This window comes from Opisthorchis viverrini (assembly GCF_000715545.1).
Source record: "Opisthorchis viverrini unplaced genomic scaffold opera_v5_33, whole genome shotgun sequence".
Taxonomy (NCBI): domain Eukaryota; kingdom Metazoa; phylum Platyhelminthes; class Trematoda; order Opisthorchiida; family Opisthorchiidae; genus Opisthorchis; species Opisthorchis viverrini.
This window is the reverse complement of record NW_008751689.1, coordinates 1,874,542-1,893,396: the sequence shown is the minus strand read 5'-3', so window position 1 is coordinate 1,893,396 and position 18,855 is coordinate 1,874,542. Positions and strand designations below refer to the sequence as shown.

Sequence of the window (18,855 nt, the reverse complement as noted above, 5' to 3'; positions counted from 1 at the left end):
TATCCAAAAAATCAGACTTTCTTATATCCTAGTACCAAGTACGTCTGTGCCTAAGCAAACGAGGTGGTCCAATGCCATAATTTCATTTGTATAGGTAACCCATAGATTGGACACCATGTAGAGATCACGTGGATATACCTAAAAAAAGTATTCCTCCTGGCCAGCTGCTAAATACTAATAGAGACTTTAGCATACCAAAGAAGAATGACCACCCTGAGGAACGGTCCCTATAGAATCGACCAAAGGAAGGATGTGTACCAACTACCAGACCATATAATGGTAATTAGTCTGAAGTGCACACGTTACCATGTGCTGGCTTCCAGTCCATGTGGAATAGATTGCTTCCGAGGACTCAACGCCGCATTACATCCTGAGGAAATGGTTGTCCTAATTAGCGAAATATATTCGTTTAAAAATCATGAGTAGTGTGTCATATCAACGGAGGGTTATCCCATTTTAGAGAAACCCCCAGAAAGAATGGCCTTCCTTTTACGGGCCACTTTTGTTTGTGTCTTATTGGAAGGTGTCATCTTTCACCGGGTGAACAGAAAACCATACATTTCCTGGAACTGATAGCCATCGTAGTGAATTACAAGAACCTGACCGCGTGACGTAGTCCGTGGGCCTATGCACATTGTAAGTAGGCATTGAGCTACAGAGCTTCCGTTATATGATCTAAAAGGGATCTAACGTAAACAGCCCTTGGTATATTAGTTGCGTCACACCAAAAACCGCCTGTTGAATGGTGCTAAATTTACGTATTTCTCCAGCTCCAATACAGAGCTCCTCCTACCCACAGTAACTTTCGTGAGGATACGCAGTGATCATTTTGAGCGGTTATTCATATTGGAGATGAAGAGGACTATGACTCATGTACTATAAGCCAAGGGATTTACAAGCGCACTCGTACGGATTAGAGACGGCTCATGATAGTGTTGTAGGTCCATGCGTATGCGAGGGTATTCCTGTGCAAAAGATGCCAGGATAGCCGGGCGTACTATTGACCTTACTCTAGCATGGTAAACCCTTCCTTCGATGACAGCTTTCTTGAACTCGGGATTCATGTTTTTGAAATCGATTCGAAGTGAGTTCACGCCCCGGATTTTCGTAAACACAATTTTAGTATGCTCGCTAGGGTGGTAAAATGATGACAGTTATTATGTTTTACCAATGCGCTGATTGTTGAATGAGGAGAATGTTTTCAACGTATTTAATCACCAGCTTTGGTGCTTCATTATACTACGGCTAAAATGCAAGCACAGTGGGGAAAAGTGGCTGTCCAAGAGACTAAGACTATGCGGGCTATTTTTCGTGAGTCGGCTTTGTTCCCCAGGGCGTGTAGGGGGGACTTCTGTGAAATGTAGCTCTCCTTCAGAACCTGAAAAATAGGGTTTGTGCGTTTTCAGTAAAATTACAGTTGTTCGAAAGCAGTTCTCTGGAGGACGATTCGCATGTTTTCCTAAAACTGTACAGCCGGTCTCGAACGAACGTTGACAGTGGCGTTAGTTCATCCGTGGGCATGGTCCTACTAGGTTGAGCTGTCACATCGGTGAGATGGTCGACCTTGAGCGCTGCAATGATCCTGCAGGCTACGCTGGCTAAAACTTCGTTCCACAAGTAGCAAGCATACCGGGAAGGCCAAAGGGGAGCGATCAGACCAAGAGCAGTGGGACCTCGTGCGACGAGGAATCGTGTTACGAGGCAGTCTGGGGATAAATTCAGACTGTCCTCTGCAATAGAGTTGTGAAGGGCGCAAGATGTTTCCCCCACTAGACCAGCATCTCTATATTCATGGAAGCAGCGATGCTGCACTCCACCAAGGAAGGACGGATTAGAAAAGGTCGGCCCCAAAAACTGCACACTCCGACTGCCCAGCGATTGACCGTGACCGCCGGCACATTATTTAGTACAGTCGAAATACTTTGAAAACCAGTCTGATGCTGCTCAAAAGACACCTGCTGTGCAGAGTCGCATCACGAGTGAGATAGTAATGCTTTACTTCCCGTGTCTTCGGGCCAGGCTAACCCCCAGCAGCCTAGTAGGTCAGAATATTGAATCCTCGGTATCGGTAAGGATCCAGCGGAGAACCCAACTGCCCGCTGTCCTGTGGGTCAGACTTTTCAGTCAGATGATGGGGCACACAACCTCATTCTGATCACGCCAAGGTACTTGCACGTATGACAGTTCCTCGCCAGTCAGCAAGAAGCATGCCAAACCACAATCCTCGAGGAACTGCCATAGCTCAATAGTATCGATCTGAGCTAACCCAACAGTAAATCACTACTGTACTGGTGGATGAAGCACGGAAAAATGTGAAAGGAGTTATGCTGGTGGAGTTCAGTGCTGTCTGTTCGATTTCTCCAATTTAACCACAAGACCACTAGATATCATTGAAATCGCTGGTCCTGAATGACGCCAGAAAATCCATATCGGCAGGCAACGAGTACGACGATGCACGCGAATCCCTAAAACGTCAAACAGTGAAGAGTTCAAGGAAAGACTGAGAGCTTTGGCGGATATAGAAAGCTCAGGAGACGAAGAGGGCTTTTGTTATCCGAAACAGCCGTTCCTTATACCAACTGATACAATCAACTGGCCCCAGGAAAGCAATGGTCAGTGAGATGATATGTGAAAAAGGTGGCTCACTAATTCACTCGCAAAAACGTCGACTGGAAAGATGGACCGAACACTTCTAAGGACAGTTTAGCTGTCCTCTTGCAACAGCCTCTGCAGATAGTGCATACGGCCGAACGGAATTTAAACCTTAATCACTTGTCGGAAGAATAGACTACAAAACATTGGTACTGAAACACGAGAAGGCACCAGGACCGGACGGTTTGTTTCCAGCCCTCTTCAACAAAAGCGAAAAACTCCTGGTGACCCATTTAACAAAGCTTATTAGCGCGATGTGGAGCAAAGACAGAATGAGGCGAGTCAACAATTATTTCTATCTTCAACCAGGGGAAGCGAAAGCACCGAAGGTGCTCAACTGAGTAAGATACGTAAATACCAAGCTGGGTTTTGTACTGCAAGAGGATGCATCGACCATATTTTCACGCTACGATAGATTCTGGAACAGATACACTGCCTCCCTTGACTTGAAAGCTGCATTTGACTCAGTGAACCATGGGGCACTATGGAAGGGTCTGTGGAGCAAAGGTGTCCCCCATAACTTCTTGACCCTCCAACTCTGGCGGACGTGTTAAGTTCTACGGTAGGTTTTCGCCTGAGTACAACACATCAAGCAAGGCTGTCCTCTTTCACCTTTCCTCCTCAACTTCATCAGTGGCGCAATTATGGAAGATCCACTACCAGCCTGTAATACCTGTGGGGTCCAAGCGATCCAGGACAATCACTCACAAACATCGAGTACGCAGACGACACAGCTCTCCTTGGATCTGCCGTCGTCATAACGCAAACAAAATTAAATAATATAAATAATACCGCCTCACAGTTTGGCATGCGTTTCGTACCGGCAGTGTGAAGTAGCGCTGTGAGACTGGAAGGGCTCTAAACCTAACCTTATGCATGCGGATGAGCCGACTGAGGTAGTAGACAAATTTGTCTACCTGGGCAGCTGTATCAGTCCCGGTGGTATCGCGAAAGATGATATTTCCATTCGGATTGGGAAGGATAAAGGAGCTTTCGTGAACCTGTATCACCTGCGGCGTGAGCGTGATACCAGCTTATCCGTCAAGTGTCGAGTTTACAATGCTGTGGTGCGCTTCATATTACTATACCATACGGATCTCACCCAGGATAAATGAACTGATCACACTTCACAGATTGCATTGGCTGCCAGCCGACGGAATTCCTCGTAGGACTCTACGCACAACCACGTGAAGGGTGTAAACGTGCCAGGGAAGGTCAAACAGTTATTTGGCAGCAAAGTATGGAAGCCAGTACCAACAAAATTGGCTGCGCTGGACATGCCATCTAGCTGGATGAAGACCCCGAGACGGGACACATAGACGATTAGAGACATTGCAAGACATAATCCAGCGCGCCCTAAATGGCGCTGGTGCATCCAAGCCATTACCTTCAACGCATAGATCCCTTACAAATCCCCTCAAATAAGAGTCCGTTGACAACCCCGTATTTATGCATCAAGTTGTCAGCTACCACCTGCAATGCGGAGCTATCTAACCCACCTGTGACAGCTACAATCACTATATGACACGCACGCATTTCTTACAGCTGATGATGATGATGATGGTGATGAGTGAAGGTGTGAAGAAGAAGTAGAACAATCCAATGGTCCAGAATGTAAGTTTACAGACGACACGTTGTTCCATACTGTCAACGCTGACCTGGGTTGGGTTTACCATAAGAGTGAAGTCCGACAATCCTAAAGAATCAGATAAAAGTACAGACAAAACACCGATAGGTCCTACTTCGCAGTTCAGATCTATTTTTTAATCCCAAGAAGAATGAATGAACAAGACAGAGGACGGATGTTTGTTGCAGAAAACGGACTAACCTGTATAGGTGTACAAAAACTAATCTAATGGGGGATGTTTGTCCAGGATCTTGTTTGCTTGTGTTAGAGGGATTTGGGGCTTAGGCTAACCAACGCAAGGCTGTTTCCTAAGTGAGGCGCAAAGCTATTTGGGGTGGTGCCGCGTGGGTGAGTACTAGAAGTGAGGGCAAGTGGTGTAGCAAGCCACCAAGCCACCCCTGGCTTAGGGCCTTTTCCAGCAATGGGATTAGTTGGTGGTCTATTAGTAGACAGAGTTACACGTGATTGACAAGTACGGTCACACACACGGGACCGGAAGGCGAAGATATGGTTCATCTGTTGCAGCTGCGAGCACGTGTGTGTGGGCGTGTTCGCAGAAGCGCAGTGAAGGGAAAACACCACACACAATCACACCATGCTGCGCAGGTCAGCAACCATCAAACGACCGCAAACACACAAGCATGCACGCAACGCTAGTGCAAGCGGGTCTGAGCCGAGTATGCGGTTATCCCGCTTCCCAAATTAGCATTTCGCACCGGAAGTTGGCGGCCAGAGGACAATCTTGTTCTGGTTGCTATGGTTGGCACCTGGAGGACTGCTAGAGCGCTAGCGAGCGCTTCAGAAAATAATAGGGAGGGGGAGGAGATAAATAACTGATTCATAGGTCTCCTTAAATGTGGGATGTTTCCACTTTTCCCGTCACGGGAAGCTATCCTGCCAACTCGTACACGAACACAGTCAACCAACGTGATAAAACTGTGGGAGCAGTCGTTCGCTTCACCATAGAACCACTTCCAATGGAAGGAGTTCAGCAAGTTATGGTCAGTAGACGACAAATCCAATCGAGAAGACCGTAAGTTGCAAGAACATTGGCCAACCGAGGTGGAACACAAAACAGTGAAAAGTCATCACGACAAATGGAGCCACCAAAAGAAGCCGTCTCATCGGAAGATATATCAAGGATGCTGTCCTGCCATTCCACTACAAAGCCTTTGAAGGTCACATTCCTACACGTGTTACTACCGCGTAGAATGCACCTTGACTGACGTTTGCGGGACAGCGCTAGCATCCTTTTATACTTGTCCATGTGGTATATCACACGGTCCTGCTCGAATGAGAGTCATCAGTTGAATTCTTTAACGGACGGGGCAGACATTATCCTGTTGAGATGAGAAAACTGTAGATAGTCCACCATCGGTTTCATCTTTCTTGCGGTACATCAGGTAGGCCTAGAATCTTTATCAAGCCCATCTCTAACTGAACAGCCATTCTGTGCGTACTTTGCAACAACTAATTATTTGCAAGTTAAGTTGCTCTCGACGAGGGACTTGGCTGAATTTTCCTAGAATGTTTCGTTGATAAGAAGAGCCTTTCGTAGTTATATTGACCATATTTTAATGTCTCATATTCGTGTTTACGACCCATCATTGTTGATAAAAATAACTATATAAGCGTTTCCTGACTGCTAACGGAAAACCTACTAATGTCTGTGCAGGCTTTCGATATTCCCATGTACCGGATCAATCTATATGGGAGCATTTTTTACCACTTCCGATGATACTTGTAATAGAAGGTTCCTGATAAGCATAGAGAGGTTTAATACGCGACTGTTTGAGATGAAAATGACTCCTCATTTCCTCTTGGTTCAGAATTGTGGGCACCTCGAACAGCGTAACCGTAACACGTTTGACTGAGACAACGCAAGGGTTCATATTTATCTCACCATCAGGGTGTGGTTCCTCATTTATCCGTGCAGGAATTCGACTGGCCAGCTTGTTATGCTGACTTTCACCCGATCAGGACCGTGCGGTATACTATGGGGATGAGTATGAAAAGATGCAAACGCAGTTTACCAAACAACTGAATTGGCTGTTCTGAAAACGTCAATCAAGATGCATTCTACACGGTTGATAAACCTGCAGGAATGTGACTTTCAAAGGCTTTATGGCGAAATGGTAGGAGAATATCTTCAATATCTCTTCCGACGAGATGATAGTTTTGTCGTGTTAGCTTTTCATTATTTCGTGCTTAATACAATGTTATTGCAAATTACGGGTCTACTTATCGATTGGATTTATCACCTGAACGATTGGCAGTGGTTCTATGATGACAGGAACGACTGGCCTTATGGTTTTATCGCGTAAGAAAGGGAATACAGACTGATGAGCTATCTGGGCCAATTGAAAAAGACAGTTTGAAGAAAAACGTTGCGAGAAATTCGTGGACGTACCAGTAACTTAAACAGGACAAACAGCTTCGTCGAACTAAGTTGTCCCAGCACAACGAGGGGTTGGGACAAAGCACTGAATCTCTAGAAGAGATTTAACAAAAGTATACCTACCACACTTCACTTACAACAGCTGGATACGGGTCAAGTGTACGAGTGGAGTAGGGCAGATAAGAAACTATCAGCCAAGGAAATCATAGTCTCCTGAGGCTTTTAACCTTTGGGCTTTCGGTCAAGTTTTGGTTGTGGTGTGTCATATTACATTTTGATGTCCCGTGGTCGAGGGATTTCATACCGCTGTCCGTCGGGCCAGAAGCAAACTTCCAACTTTAGCTGGCCAGCTCCCATTACAAGAATGATCTGTAAAGCGACCAGCTGAACTGTCTCCAATACCAACTGGTGCTTCGCTTATCGCATCTTGTGATCTCTGTGATCTCCATACAACAGTATTTACGCATCGATATGAGAACATGGTTGATGTGCAGTGAAATTTCAATCCAAGTGATCATGAGAAATAATAGCAGGTGTGGTGGCATGAAGATACCGCAATTTAAACAGGTGTATACAGTGATTTCAATATCTCACCTACTTCAACGGTGTTGAAGTGGTTAGCGTAAGTCAGGACGTGGTGCTAACGCAGAGAATTTTTTTTCAGTATAGTGGACTGAGTTATGCATCCGGTTCGCACTGGTACGCGTAATCAACTTGGCCTTGCGTAGTTTGGCACAAGCTAGTTGTCCGCTCTTGAACAAAATAAGCGAGAACACTAAACTGAAGGAAAGAGGGCAAACGATCCGGTTGTTTGAATATTACTAATCAGTGTGCTCATCAACCTATCTAGGAAAACCGAACGTTTTTTGTTCATTTGTGTCCACAAAAGTGTGGAAGTGGGCTATAGCGTACGACATCGTGTGCAAACCGATCGACGACCCAGCTCTGTGATACACGCAGGGGGTCGGTGTGCATACGTCTCTCTGTATGCTTGTGTGTGCGGTCCAGTGTTGGACGGCTTAGTGGGCGTGACCCCACTCCATACGGCGCATCTCGGGCTGAGTAAATTAAACAGGCGATTCTCGTAAGAACTGTTTGAAGTGCTACTATTGTCCGCCCTTGTTTTGTCGCCAGTGTGTCGTCCTCGTATAAGTGTGAATGCACGTGCGCACGCAGACTAAGTACGAGTGTCAGGTTGATGGATAGGTTGGAAAGCACCGCGAAAGATGGTCACTCATAGATATATGAGGTAGAAAGGGATGGAAGCAGCTCGTGAGCAAAAGAGGAGGCACAAGAAACGTACATCAGAATTACAAACACTAACGAACGCAGCACGAGAAGGACTCAGAGGACAGCATATGTATGCCGTACACAAAGTAATAGGAAAGTGTTCCAACACAGGGGTGATGAATGTGAAAATCTCTACGGGCAACTATTGATAGACTGGACACTGGTAATCTCCAATGGATGGCAGGAGAAATGGCGTTGCTGATCGTGATGTGATAAGGATGGTATACTGACTCTGACTGTTCTGATGGAAGTGATACTAGTGAAAAACAATAGCAGCCGAGACCACCCAAACGGTTAGTTATAGGGAGAATTGTGTGTATTAGGGAGTGGACATGACTAGGTAACGTTCGACAGGGCTGATCTTCGTCCACCGAACAGCTCTACACATGGAGTACATCCATGTTGGAGGCAACTGATTGATAGCAACATAAAATGTCACAAAACTTCAAAATGGCTAGGGACATGGAGACACATTAAAACACGTTTGCATCCATGGGCGGTGGCGCTTCCAGAGATAATATCTTGGAAACAGACGCATTAATGCGACAATAGACAATTCATCTGTCCATCTACCCATTTGAATTGAATACACAACGGTGGGATAGTGTGTGCATTGGCTGAAAACACCCACTAACCATGGCAATATATGTATTTTACAAACAATGAGTGTTGCTAAACGGCTTGTCCGAAAGGGCGTGGACTTCGGTCCATCGGCGCAGTCGTTTTTTAAGTGCACGAGGCAATCGCACCAAATAAAGCAGTACTGGCTGCCAACGAGGGTTGATGACCACACCAGACAAAAAATAGCAGTGTGAAGTGAAGAAGAGAAATTCGACAAAACTATGCGAGGAAAAGAGATACATGTCTGATAGTGTTTGAGAGAAACAGTAAGGTGCCAACCAAAGGGGGCGTTTTATCCGAACAAAACAAAACCGCGTAGTGATATGGAAACCGGCAGTTGACGGGATATGATTTTACGCTTAAGCCTTCATGCAACTTAAGCATGAGGATGTCAGGTTAGGCATCTGAATATATATATATATAATTTCCCGGATAGGGACCCCCACAATTTTGAGCTTCGCTACCAGAATCGGTCGTCTAGCAAGTTAAAACCCGCGCACATACCAAAAGAGTTTCTCACTCGCAGTCTTACTTGGTTTAATGTCGGCTCACTTTATTTTTTCTCTGCATCAACCCACTAGCTCGTGAGTTGTTACGAGCAGTACGAAAATGATAATAGCAATAGAGGCTCGTGGTATTGTCAGATGCTTGAACATTATTCGTCTCATTGTATGTACTGTATTGTGCTGCATTGCCCTATCGGTAGCGGCGATTTCATGAAAAGGAACACTGAAATTCTAAGTAACACGAAAAAAACGACGGAGGAATGGCATTGTCATCATCACTATTACCATCATCATCAACAACAATAGTTTCACCTTCACCATAGACGAAAAAAGGCCACTTAATTGTTGTTAGGTGAAGCATGGGTATTAAGGAAGAACCTGGTACTCATCTTGAATTCCGAGGTGAAGGATGATTATTATTCTGAGACACCTGCATCTCTGGGATAGAAGTGACAACGCTTGGGCACATTGAAAGCGGTATGAGACGTATTGAAAGTATTTTGTGGGGCGGGACTTGTAAGAGTTACTCAGGTTTCCGTACACTGGTTACATATCAATCTCGTACACTTCCAGCGTCCATTTATAGTTTGCGTCCACCGAAATCTGGTGGCTGAAGCGGTAAACTTCTCGGAATGTTGCTGCAGATCTGAAAACGTCTAACAGCTGTTTAAAGTAACCACGTTCCGAGAAAATCAAACAACCTTCCACACAATAAGCATAAACCCGTAACGTTTGATATTGGAGATGTGTCATTTGGATACTGCATTTGTTGTATAACTCCTGTATTTGAGTGCTTTGTATTCAAACATGCTAGTGGTGACCAATTCAATCGAAACAGTTAGCTGTCACGACCTGGCAGAACTGGGTCTGATATTCTCTTCGTCATACGGAGCACTGCAATCTGTGCGGCACCTTACTGAAGTGCACTGGTTATTCGTGAAGAATGTTGGATGTAAAAAATGGGCATGACCATACAACAGCATGTGTCCGAGATGTTGTCGGTGAGCCTGGGACAAAACTGAATTTATCCTCGTGCCGCCAATAATGAGAACTTCTGTGGTACACATGTGATGGTCTTGGCAATGGTGGTCATGATGGAGGTGACTCATGACAGACAAATGCAGCTTGACGGGGATCCTCTTTTAATTCAACAGAGGGGGATGGTCGCCTGAAAAGTTGTAGCAACAAGCAACAACATCCACACCTTGGCATGTATACGCATGACACATCAATCAGTCAGTCAGTCAGTGAGTCAGGCGCCAACGGTGCGTAACCGGAACACGTGGACCAAAGCAATCTTGAGGTAGTCAAACGTCATGAAAAGTGGAGTACCACTGCTGGTACGCGTCCTTACACACGCACATCGCCAGAGCCAACATCGCCATTTATTCTGATAGCGTGACAGATGCTTATTCACACGGTTCTATATGCATGAAGGAAGAAAGAGTAGCAGTTTGTAGTCTCTCAGATCGGACATCTTCTGCAGTCAGTGTGTAAGCGGATAATCGTATAATGACAAAAGGGACAATAACAATAACAACGACAACAACAACAGTGGCGATGCGTAAAATGTCCCTCTAAAGAACAAGAGCACCCACAACTAGTCCTCTAAGAGCTTTTTGGGCAATTTTCACCTTGCACGTGTGCCTGCGGTCTAGGGAAATGACTGAATACATGCAAACGGTGACAAACGTGTGATTGACAGGCTGACCAAAGAAGTCCACAAGATGTTCGTTTAGAGAATGGGCTTCGGGCGCGATAGACAAAGCCACGTATGACTGTGTACCACATAGGACGTCCAGTGGAATAAAATACCGCTAGATGACCACCAGTAACACCTCCGGGATGTCTTCAAACTCCATAAAGTGGTCGGACCAATTTGTTGGGGAAGTGACAAGATTTAATGGTCAGTGTTCCTCGTAGTTTCCGTTTACAGAACTGACAGCATGCGATTTTAATGGTATGATGTTTAGAAACTTGGCGAAAGCTTTCGGACCCATTGATTTGCGAATAATCTGGTGACAGCCAGCGAAAATCTGGATAGTCTTCCAATCAACTAAATACCACAATATCCCGAAAATCAGAAAAATAACTAACCACACAGTCTCCTAGGCCACGGCATGATATTGAGGTTTCAAGCATATGTAAGCTCTTGAAAAGCCATAGTTGGATAGGACTCCTGATACTGTTTCCAATCGCGTAATATGAACACATTAAGACGTTGGTGTGTTCGGTGAGCTGAGTAATTTGGTTGCAAGTGTCTCATCACCAGACAAGATGAAATAATCAGTGTGCTGTGAGTGGAAATTCATTGCATTGATGATGAGATGTCTACACCCGGTGGACAAACTAACGGCCGGCTTTACATCCTGAGCTGTCAATATTTTCCTCAATTGCAAACATCGAAGCATGGCTACACAGAAGTATTTTTAAATAAAATTTAAAGGAGAAATCTATAACTAATCAAACTGATCATATCTTGTATCAAAAGTCAGGAAGAACGAGAGGGATGCATTCTGCCTAGGGTAGAAGATCAAATTTGCAAGGCATTCACTATAACACCCAAAGGACAGTGTATGATCTGCATCCGACTACTCAGAGATGTGGTGACTAGCCACGAGTGAAGAAAAGTAATGACTCCGAATAAATTGCTCTTAATCGCTTCGAAGCGTGTCCAACTGAGGTTTTTCAAGTGTTTGGTTTGATTGGGATGATTTTAAAACCCACTGGTCCGTTTCGTATAGAAATGACGAGCAGTTACACGGGCATGCGTTTGGCCACATGCATAAAACTTGGTGCGAGAGCTTCGAAATCAAGCACCAAAGTATGGACAATTGCGCACAACGAACCACAATATTCGTACTTATTATTATTATAAGGAGCGGCTCAACAAACGGAACAAGCACAAAATGAGGGGGGGTTCAAAATCAAACGCGCATTCTAATTACGCACCGAAAAACAGAAGACAATAGCCTATAGACTTCAAGAGTGGTTCGCAATCATGTTGTCATTCGCTAATGAGCACTGTTGTGGTTGGGCAACGAAATCAGTCTTTATTACTCTCAAGAAAAAACAATAACTCTGTGGAATGAGTAAGGGGAACAATGAATAAAGCTATTTAAGGGAAGAACAGTAAGTCGGTATGCTTCTATTTAACTACTCGCCACAACAAACGTACACACAGTTAAACGATGTTCGGTATACAGGGGAAGTCTAAACGCCCCGGGAGACAACACTGAGGGGAAAGGCTACTGTAGGACTGAACGTAATCGCAAAAGGTGAAACGAATTCAGTTGTTTAATGAGGTGGAACTAAAACATGGCAGATTAGGCGGAGTATTCTAACAATATAATAGGTCGACTAGGGAAGCTGTACAAGCCTGTGTGGTATAGTCTTACGATAAGCATGCGACTCAGGACGCCAGCCACTAAGTATTTGGGTGTGCAATATCCAAGTTGTTACGTGCCATTTTCGTTCGCACAGAGATGATCGCGCACACCACTGAAAACCACTCTAGGCTTTTCAAGAATTCGTTACCGAGTAGTTTGTGAGTGATTCTATAGTTCGTGATGGATTGGGCTGAATGACAGCCAGGGTGACCTGGTGGTTGATGTGGACAGAGTGTGCTCCATTTGTGTGGTAAGTCCACAGATGTTCCATCTGCATTCAGCAGTCTGCAACAAACTGAACCATGGTCCGATAACTTACTTGACAAGAACGCTCAATGTAACACACCCGTGCATGCAGTAGTGACCAACTGCTAAATGCAAATCTCGGTGATAAAGTGCGCTCAACGGTTCCTCATTTGTTTGCGCATCCTTTGCAAAATGAGCAGAGTGAATGCCTCGATGCCCATCCCATGGATTAAGAAGTATACATCAGTTTGAATATGAAACTAGGGAAAAGTGACAGGCGCCACCGCGGTCGTTTGATCGACACAAACCACCGGGCCATTACGACTGAGACGTTTATTCCGATCTATCGTGTATCACAGAACCACCCAAACGCTGTTGGCTAACAACTAGTCCAAAACCTTAAGCGATTGTCGTTCGGATACGCGGCCCTCCATTTGCGAACAACGGAAATATGAAAAATTTGCACAACACCTTTTCAGAAGAGTTGACAGCGTCCTTCTTCGTTTACCAACAATACTTATTCGTATTTCATTTGTCCGGCGATATACTTTAGAGAATGATCATTCGCAAGATAGAGTGGAAGGATAATGACAGCTATTTAACATGTGTGAATCGCAACTGACATACTCAGAATGTATTACAAACGATATCTAAAGAAGGAAATAGCTCATAACTACCACAGGTACCATCCCAACTCTAACAATATGGTCAGTACAACAGCTGGGAGAGACGGGCTATTAAGCCTTTTGGATTAACACGATAGTCCCAATCTGTACGACCGAATGAACCCCACCTTTCCGCAACCTTAATAGATACTGAAGTGAATAGTATTAACACATCAGACAGAGAGTGAGTTCACCGGGTTATTGTACACCTTTACCGCAACCTCAGCTGGTCGATTACTGGACAGTGGCATGTTGCATAGCACAAGAAGAAACATTGCCAAAGTGAGCTCACGTTGAAAAAAGGCCTCATACAGTAAAAAGGCAAATCAGCGTCACAAACTAATCAATGAGAGACATGAAATATCTTATTGGGGAACTCAACTTTACAAAAATAATAGAAAATCAAACCAAACGGCTCGACTCTGACGGAAAGATAGAAAAACTTACAAGACTCATGGAGTTCTTGACAGATCCACCATACGTTGATAAGCCCAAGGAACTCGTATAATTGGAATGTGCTTGAGAGCAGGTGAATGTGGTGGTCTCTGGGTTCGTGTCTCCAGGTCGTCCTGGAAGGTGGGTAGGGAATCGTGATGGTGGCGGATGAGAACCTGTTCCCTGGGCGGTATTGTAAGGGTAGTACTGGGAAAAATTAAATCCACTGGGTGAGACAGCCGAGTGAAACCAGCCACCTGTGCCATTGCTTCCTTCGGAGCTGGCGTAGCCCGAAGATGCCGAAGAGCAACCACCAGTTGCAGTTCCACTGCCACTGACACCGGTAAGGTTGCTGGTAGTTGTGGGCCACAAGGAAGGATGACTGATGGTGGGTGCGGTGTTTCCGAGCCACGGTGAATGTGAAGTGGTAAAACCAGGAGTTTCACTATTGGACCTCGAGAATGATGAATGTGTCAGACCGCTTGGAGAGGTTGATGCGGCGGAGGCTGCGTTAACAGCTGCCATGGCTGCGGCAATTGCCGCAGGATATCCTGGGAGGAAGTAACTCGCCAATCGAGGATCGGTTGGGAAGGGAACTTTGAATACTAAAAGTGTAAGTGGCAGACAAGATATATTAGTACCCAACAGCGCAGAAATGCGTAAATGTTGGTGCTTAATTCATATGCATGCTCGAAATTCTAGTTTTTACGCGGAATCAGGCTAACGATCAGGAGTATGATTGATGATTCATGTACTCATGGGAATCGGTCGATTTACACTTAGGAAAAAACTGGTATAGGTAGCCAGCAAGCATCGGTAGACGAATGAGCAATAGACATCATTATTTACCAAGTTCGCCAATTCGACTGTTGGGGAGTCACAAATAAACCGAAGACGCCCCAGAGATTCATACGAACTTATGATAGGGTGTGATGAAGGTACCAATCCACACCAAAGTACCATGATTCGAACTGTTGGCTGCACAGGCCGAGAACATCGGTAGACGGTGACTATGCGCGTCCTTTAAATATAACTCAGCCTACTATCGTATGCTGGAATGGAGCCGAGTACGGGTAAATAAGCGAAAATTCATCAGTAGTAAACCCAGCGATTCCAGGCACATTGGAGGACGGTCGGCTTGGAGCCTAACCAGGCCTGTGCAGAAAAAACATACAAATATGTGCAAAGGTTTGTTGCCAAGTATGGAACGCCAAGTAGAATCTTCTGGTCAATGCCATTATACTCATGCATCAGCATGTCGACCAATTGTGGCCTTTCACACCCATATAGCTCTATCCGAGCGGGTTGGTGCACCTTCAAGTCGACACTGGTTGTCGTGTATGTGCACTACAGTGGTCTACCAACGTCATCCTACTCTGGACTCATCATGCCCTTCCACAAAGGCCGCTTTTGAGTGTTCTACTATGATATGGTCAAGGGTATAGCTGTCATAGCACAGCACTCTCTCTACAACTCTTCTTAAAATTAGAGAATGGGTTCAGCGTTCTGTCGGGGTACATAGAAATACCTAAACAACAGTTGAGCTACAACAAACCCTGCTGCGTTCACCCTTCTAGTACGTCCGATTAGGCCGGGAGGAGTACTGCTGTAGAATGTTTTTGCGTAAACCATTCAAATGGGCGCGCCTGTTAGTTGCTATTATAGTGTTCGAGCAGGAAATCAGTCTAAGCAAATGCCATAGAATATTCATCCAAATAATACAGTTACTACAGTCCGAATGAGGCAAAATAAGCTTTCGATAATTGAAACATCTAGTCAACTTCAGGCTGTTGGTCAGCAACCAGCGCCCTCGTTGTAAAGAACCGACAATGTAGGGTACATGTATCTTATCCGATGAAATATGGGTAAATTGTAACACTAGTTTACAACGCCGAGTATAAAATGTCTCCTGAGTGATGAAAGAATAATGGGAAAGTGGCGTGACGTTTGAACGTATACGAACAAGTTACTGCAACAAGAAAAACGGTGCACCGTATTCACGAGAGGACGCGCCGAATGACAGGTGTAAAGCTGCCAACGATCAAAGACAGTAGAACATGCAAACTCGAAGGCTCCATGGTAGGAAACCTACACACTCAAAAAGGTTTGTATGAGAATACGGTCACGAATAGAAGCGATGGAACTTTTAACTATTGTACTGGCGATGTTTATAAGCTCGAGCGGTTACACCCAATAGTATTCAAATGGGAATCAACCAACAATGAGGAACATGGATGTAACTGTGACACCGAAAGCAATATGAAAGTAATTGGTCAGTTCAGGGAGAGTTTCAAATAAAAAAAAACACTGTGCCGACAGACAAGCTATTATTTATCGATGGCTTTTCTACAGTGATAACCGAAAAATACATTAGCCACGAAAGGTCACAAAAGAGTGGTTACTTGGTATACAATACCTGGATGAGAAGTGGGCGATAAACAGATTGTTTTCTGAGTAGAAGGGTGTTAGGGGTAATTAACTGGACTAATCACCCATGTAAGAGCACGTAGAGGCGCCAAGGCCGAACTAAGCGAAGTGTCATGGTGCACAAATGAAGCCCCACGAAATTCAAGTGACTTGGGAAACAAAGCTTGGACCAATTTCTGCCCAAAGTTACCGATGGAAACCGCTAACTGATCAGGTAATTGCTCGATGATGCTTTGTCACCCGATATGTGAGTTCAATGTCTACACCCCGCTTGAATGACAGCAGATTAACCCTGCCTGGAAGGGGGAAAGTTGACCAAGGTAGAGAAACAGTTGCACTATAGAGAAGAACATGGTGTCTAGGCACCATAGAATCCGGAAAAGGATGACACAATCAGCAACGTGCTGCTATAAACACGCAATTAATGAATACATGATTAGCAGGTTTCCTGTGTTGAATTATTGCATATAAGAACTCACATGAAGTTCCTCCATTCTTCCCGAAGAAGTCAAATATCCTGGGGATCTGAAAAGATACAGATGAAATGTAAAAATCCTGGTATTATGAGCACATACAACTAGGAATATGCAATTAAATATAAAGAATTTTTGACTGCATATGAGGTAGGAGGTAGTTTGTGTGGCAGTCATTTGACATGCGGCCACCACAGAAACTACTGCCAGAGTATACTCTATTCAGAGAGTGGACGTTCTGTGGGTGTTGCATAATACTACAAGACCAAATTCTCCGGTCATGAAATGTTTTGTTAGCTGACTGCATCTTAGGGCAACAGACTAATGGAACTTTGAGAAACACACTCATGGAACTTTGGTTCGCCTCAGTATTTACTCCGTCATAGGGGCTATCGGAATCAGACAAACCACATAGCTTCACTCTTACGCCCCACACCTTCGAAATCTGGCCAGTCCCCTCAATTTACGCACATTACAGTGTCTCACAAACAGGGGGAACGCATCGGGCCGTCACTTTTTTTCGTAGAGGATCTCATTGGGGTGCTTATAAGGGCTGTGATTATGACAGTGATTATGATTGTCATCAAAAGTTCTCCTTTCGGAAAACGATTTCCATCACACTGTTGAACTAGAAGAAATCTTTGAATAGCATGCATGATAGTCATCACCTGCACGAATGTAAAACCCGTTCCAAACTTGCATTATCCGGACCACCAGAGAACCATTCGACGAATCAGTAAGGACTACTATTGTTGGATATGACAACAGGATGAGTAAAATTTGAACAGACAGAACGTTGTGTTTGTTGTGGAAATCTGTCGGCCGAATAGCTGCGGTGACAATACATTTCGTTCACTGTAATTTAATTTTATCAGATACTTATTGGGTTGCCCAGAGAATGTGAAGAGATTGCACTACATTACATGAATTTCGAAAGAATTAGACAGGAAAGTAGTTTGTTCGCCAAAGATGGGCAACCTACCTGGAGAATAATACGAAATCATTTAGGAATGGTGCTCGCTCAGTTAAAAAAATCAAAGATCCATTATCGACCTCTATGTATTACGTCAGGATAGATAGCTCTATCTGTTGAATATCAACCAAACAGGCACCTGTGACAGGCTTCAGATTTTAGTGCTTAACTGCCACAAGACCATGGAAGGGAGCGGTTCGAATGAAGAGTGGAAAGCAAGAAACAGTATGGATTTATTACGAAAAGCACTGGTCCACAATGGAAACAGTGGAAGAATTCAAACGAGTCTATATGTTCGGTCATTAATGAAACAAATTGAAGATTGTTGCAGCGAGATGCGATCAGCGGGAGTGATCTATTATTCAATGCGCCTCAGGGTGCAAGTGAATGATTTGTTTCACAGGCCAACTCACAGTTCACTTTATAGTGCTGAATGAGCGAAGTGTTACAAAGTGTTCACATGCCATCCCTATGAAACACGACATAAGGACACGTGTGACTAACGAAAAAAGGCAATACTCTGACGCATGTTGTACCTTCAAACCATCAAAATTATGCAACTGACAGTATATCAAATCTACCTGTGCCATCATAGTCAAATAACTGGTCAAAGTTCTTGCTGCTATAGTTGGGAAGCACAAAGTCGAAAAGATCCAAAATAACGGCTGACTATTGTTATCTAACTTTAACGGATTTGAGGCATCGCTGGGACAAACGACGAATAGAATGGCTACATCGGTGATTGTGTACTGACACCGTTTTGGAAGCCTTGACATCACATTGCGAACCCAACGAGCTCAACCGGACAAAAAACCCGGGAAAAAGACAAGGAGTATATATTGCTACGATGCGAATAAATATACTGTATACAAGTTCTATACGGGAAAGAAAGAACGAAAGCACGTATGAGATGTCTTAACCCATCTCTCTATCTCACGCACTGGTTAACCATGTTTGAACTGGATCTCGGAACCATTTCTATGAAATTTGATTTAACGGGATCCACCGCAGTACTGGCAAAGGGATGGTATTCTTTCACAAGAATACTTCAAACTCCAAGTTGACTGATTCCCTAACTAGGCGATCGAAATGAGTCACTGAGGGATCAAACAAGCATGAGTAAGCAAAGATGTTGTACAAAGATGAGATGGTT

General features: G+C 44.5%; 1 protein-coding gene across 1 annotated transcript in view; it reads right to left on the bottom strand.

Annotated features, from left to right (window-relative positions):
- T265_02639 (hypothetical protein) overlaps positions 1-18,855 on the bottom strand; it is a gene marked incomplete at both ends in the record, with an annotated part of 114,660 nt that overhangs the window by 40,166 nt on the left and 55,639 nt on the right. Inside the window, 2 exons of the mRNA XM_009166937.1 lie at positions 13,842-14,434; positions 16,736-16,781. Of these exons, the coding sequence (XP_009165201.1) occupies positions 13,842-14,434; positions 16,736-16,781 (639 nt within the window). The remainder of the gene's footprint in view (positions 1-13,841; positions 14,435-16,735; positions 16,782-18,855) is intronic.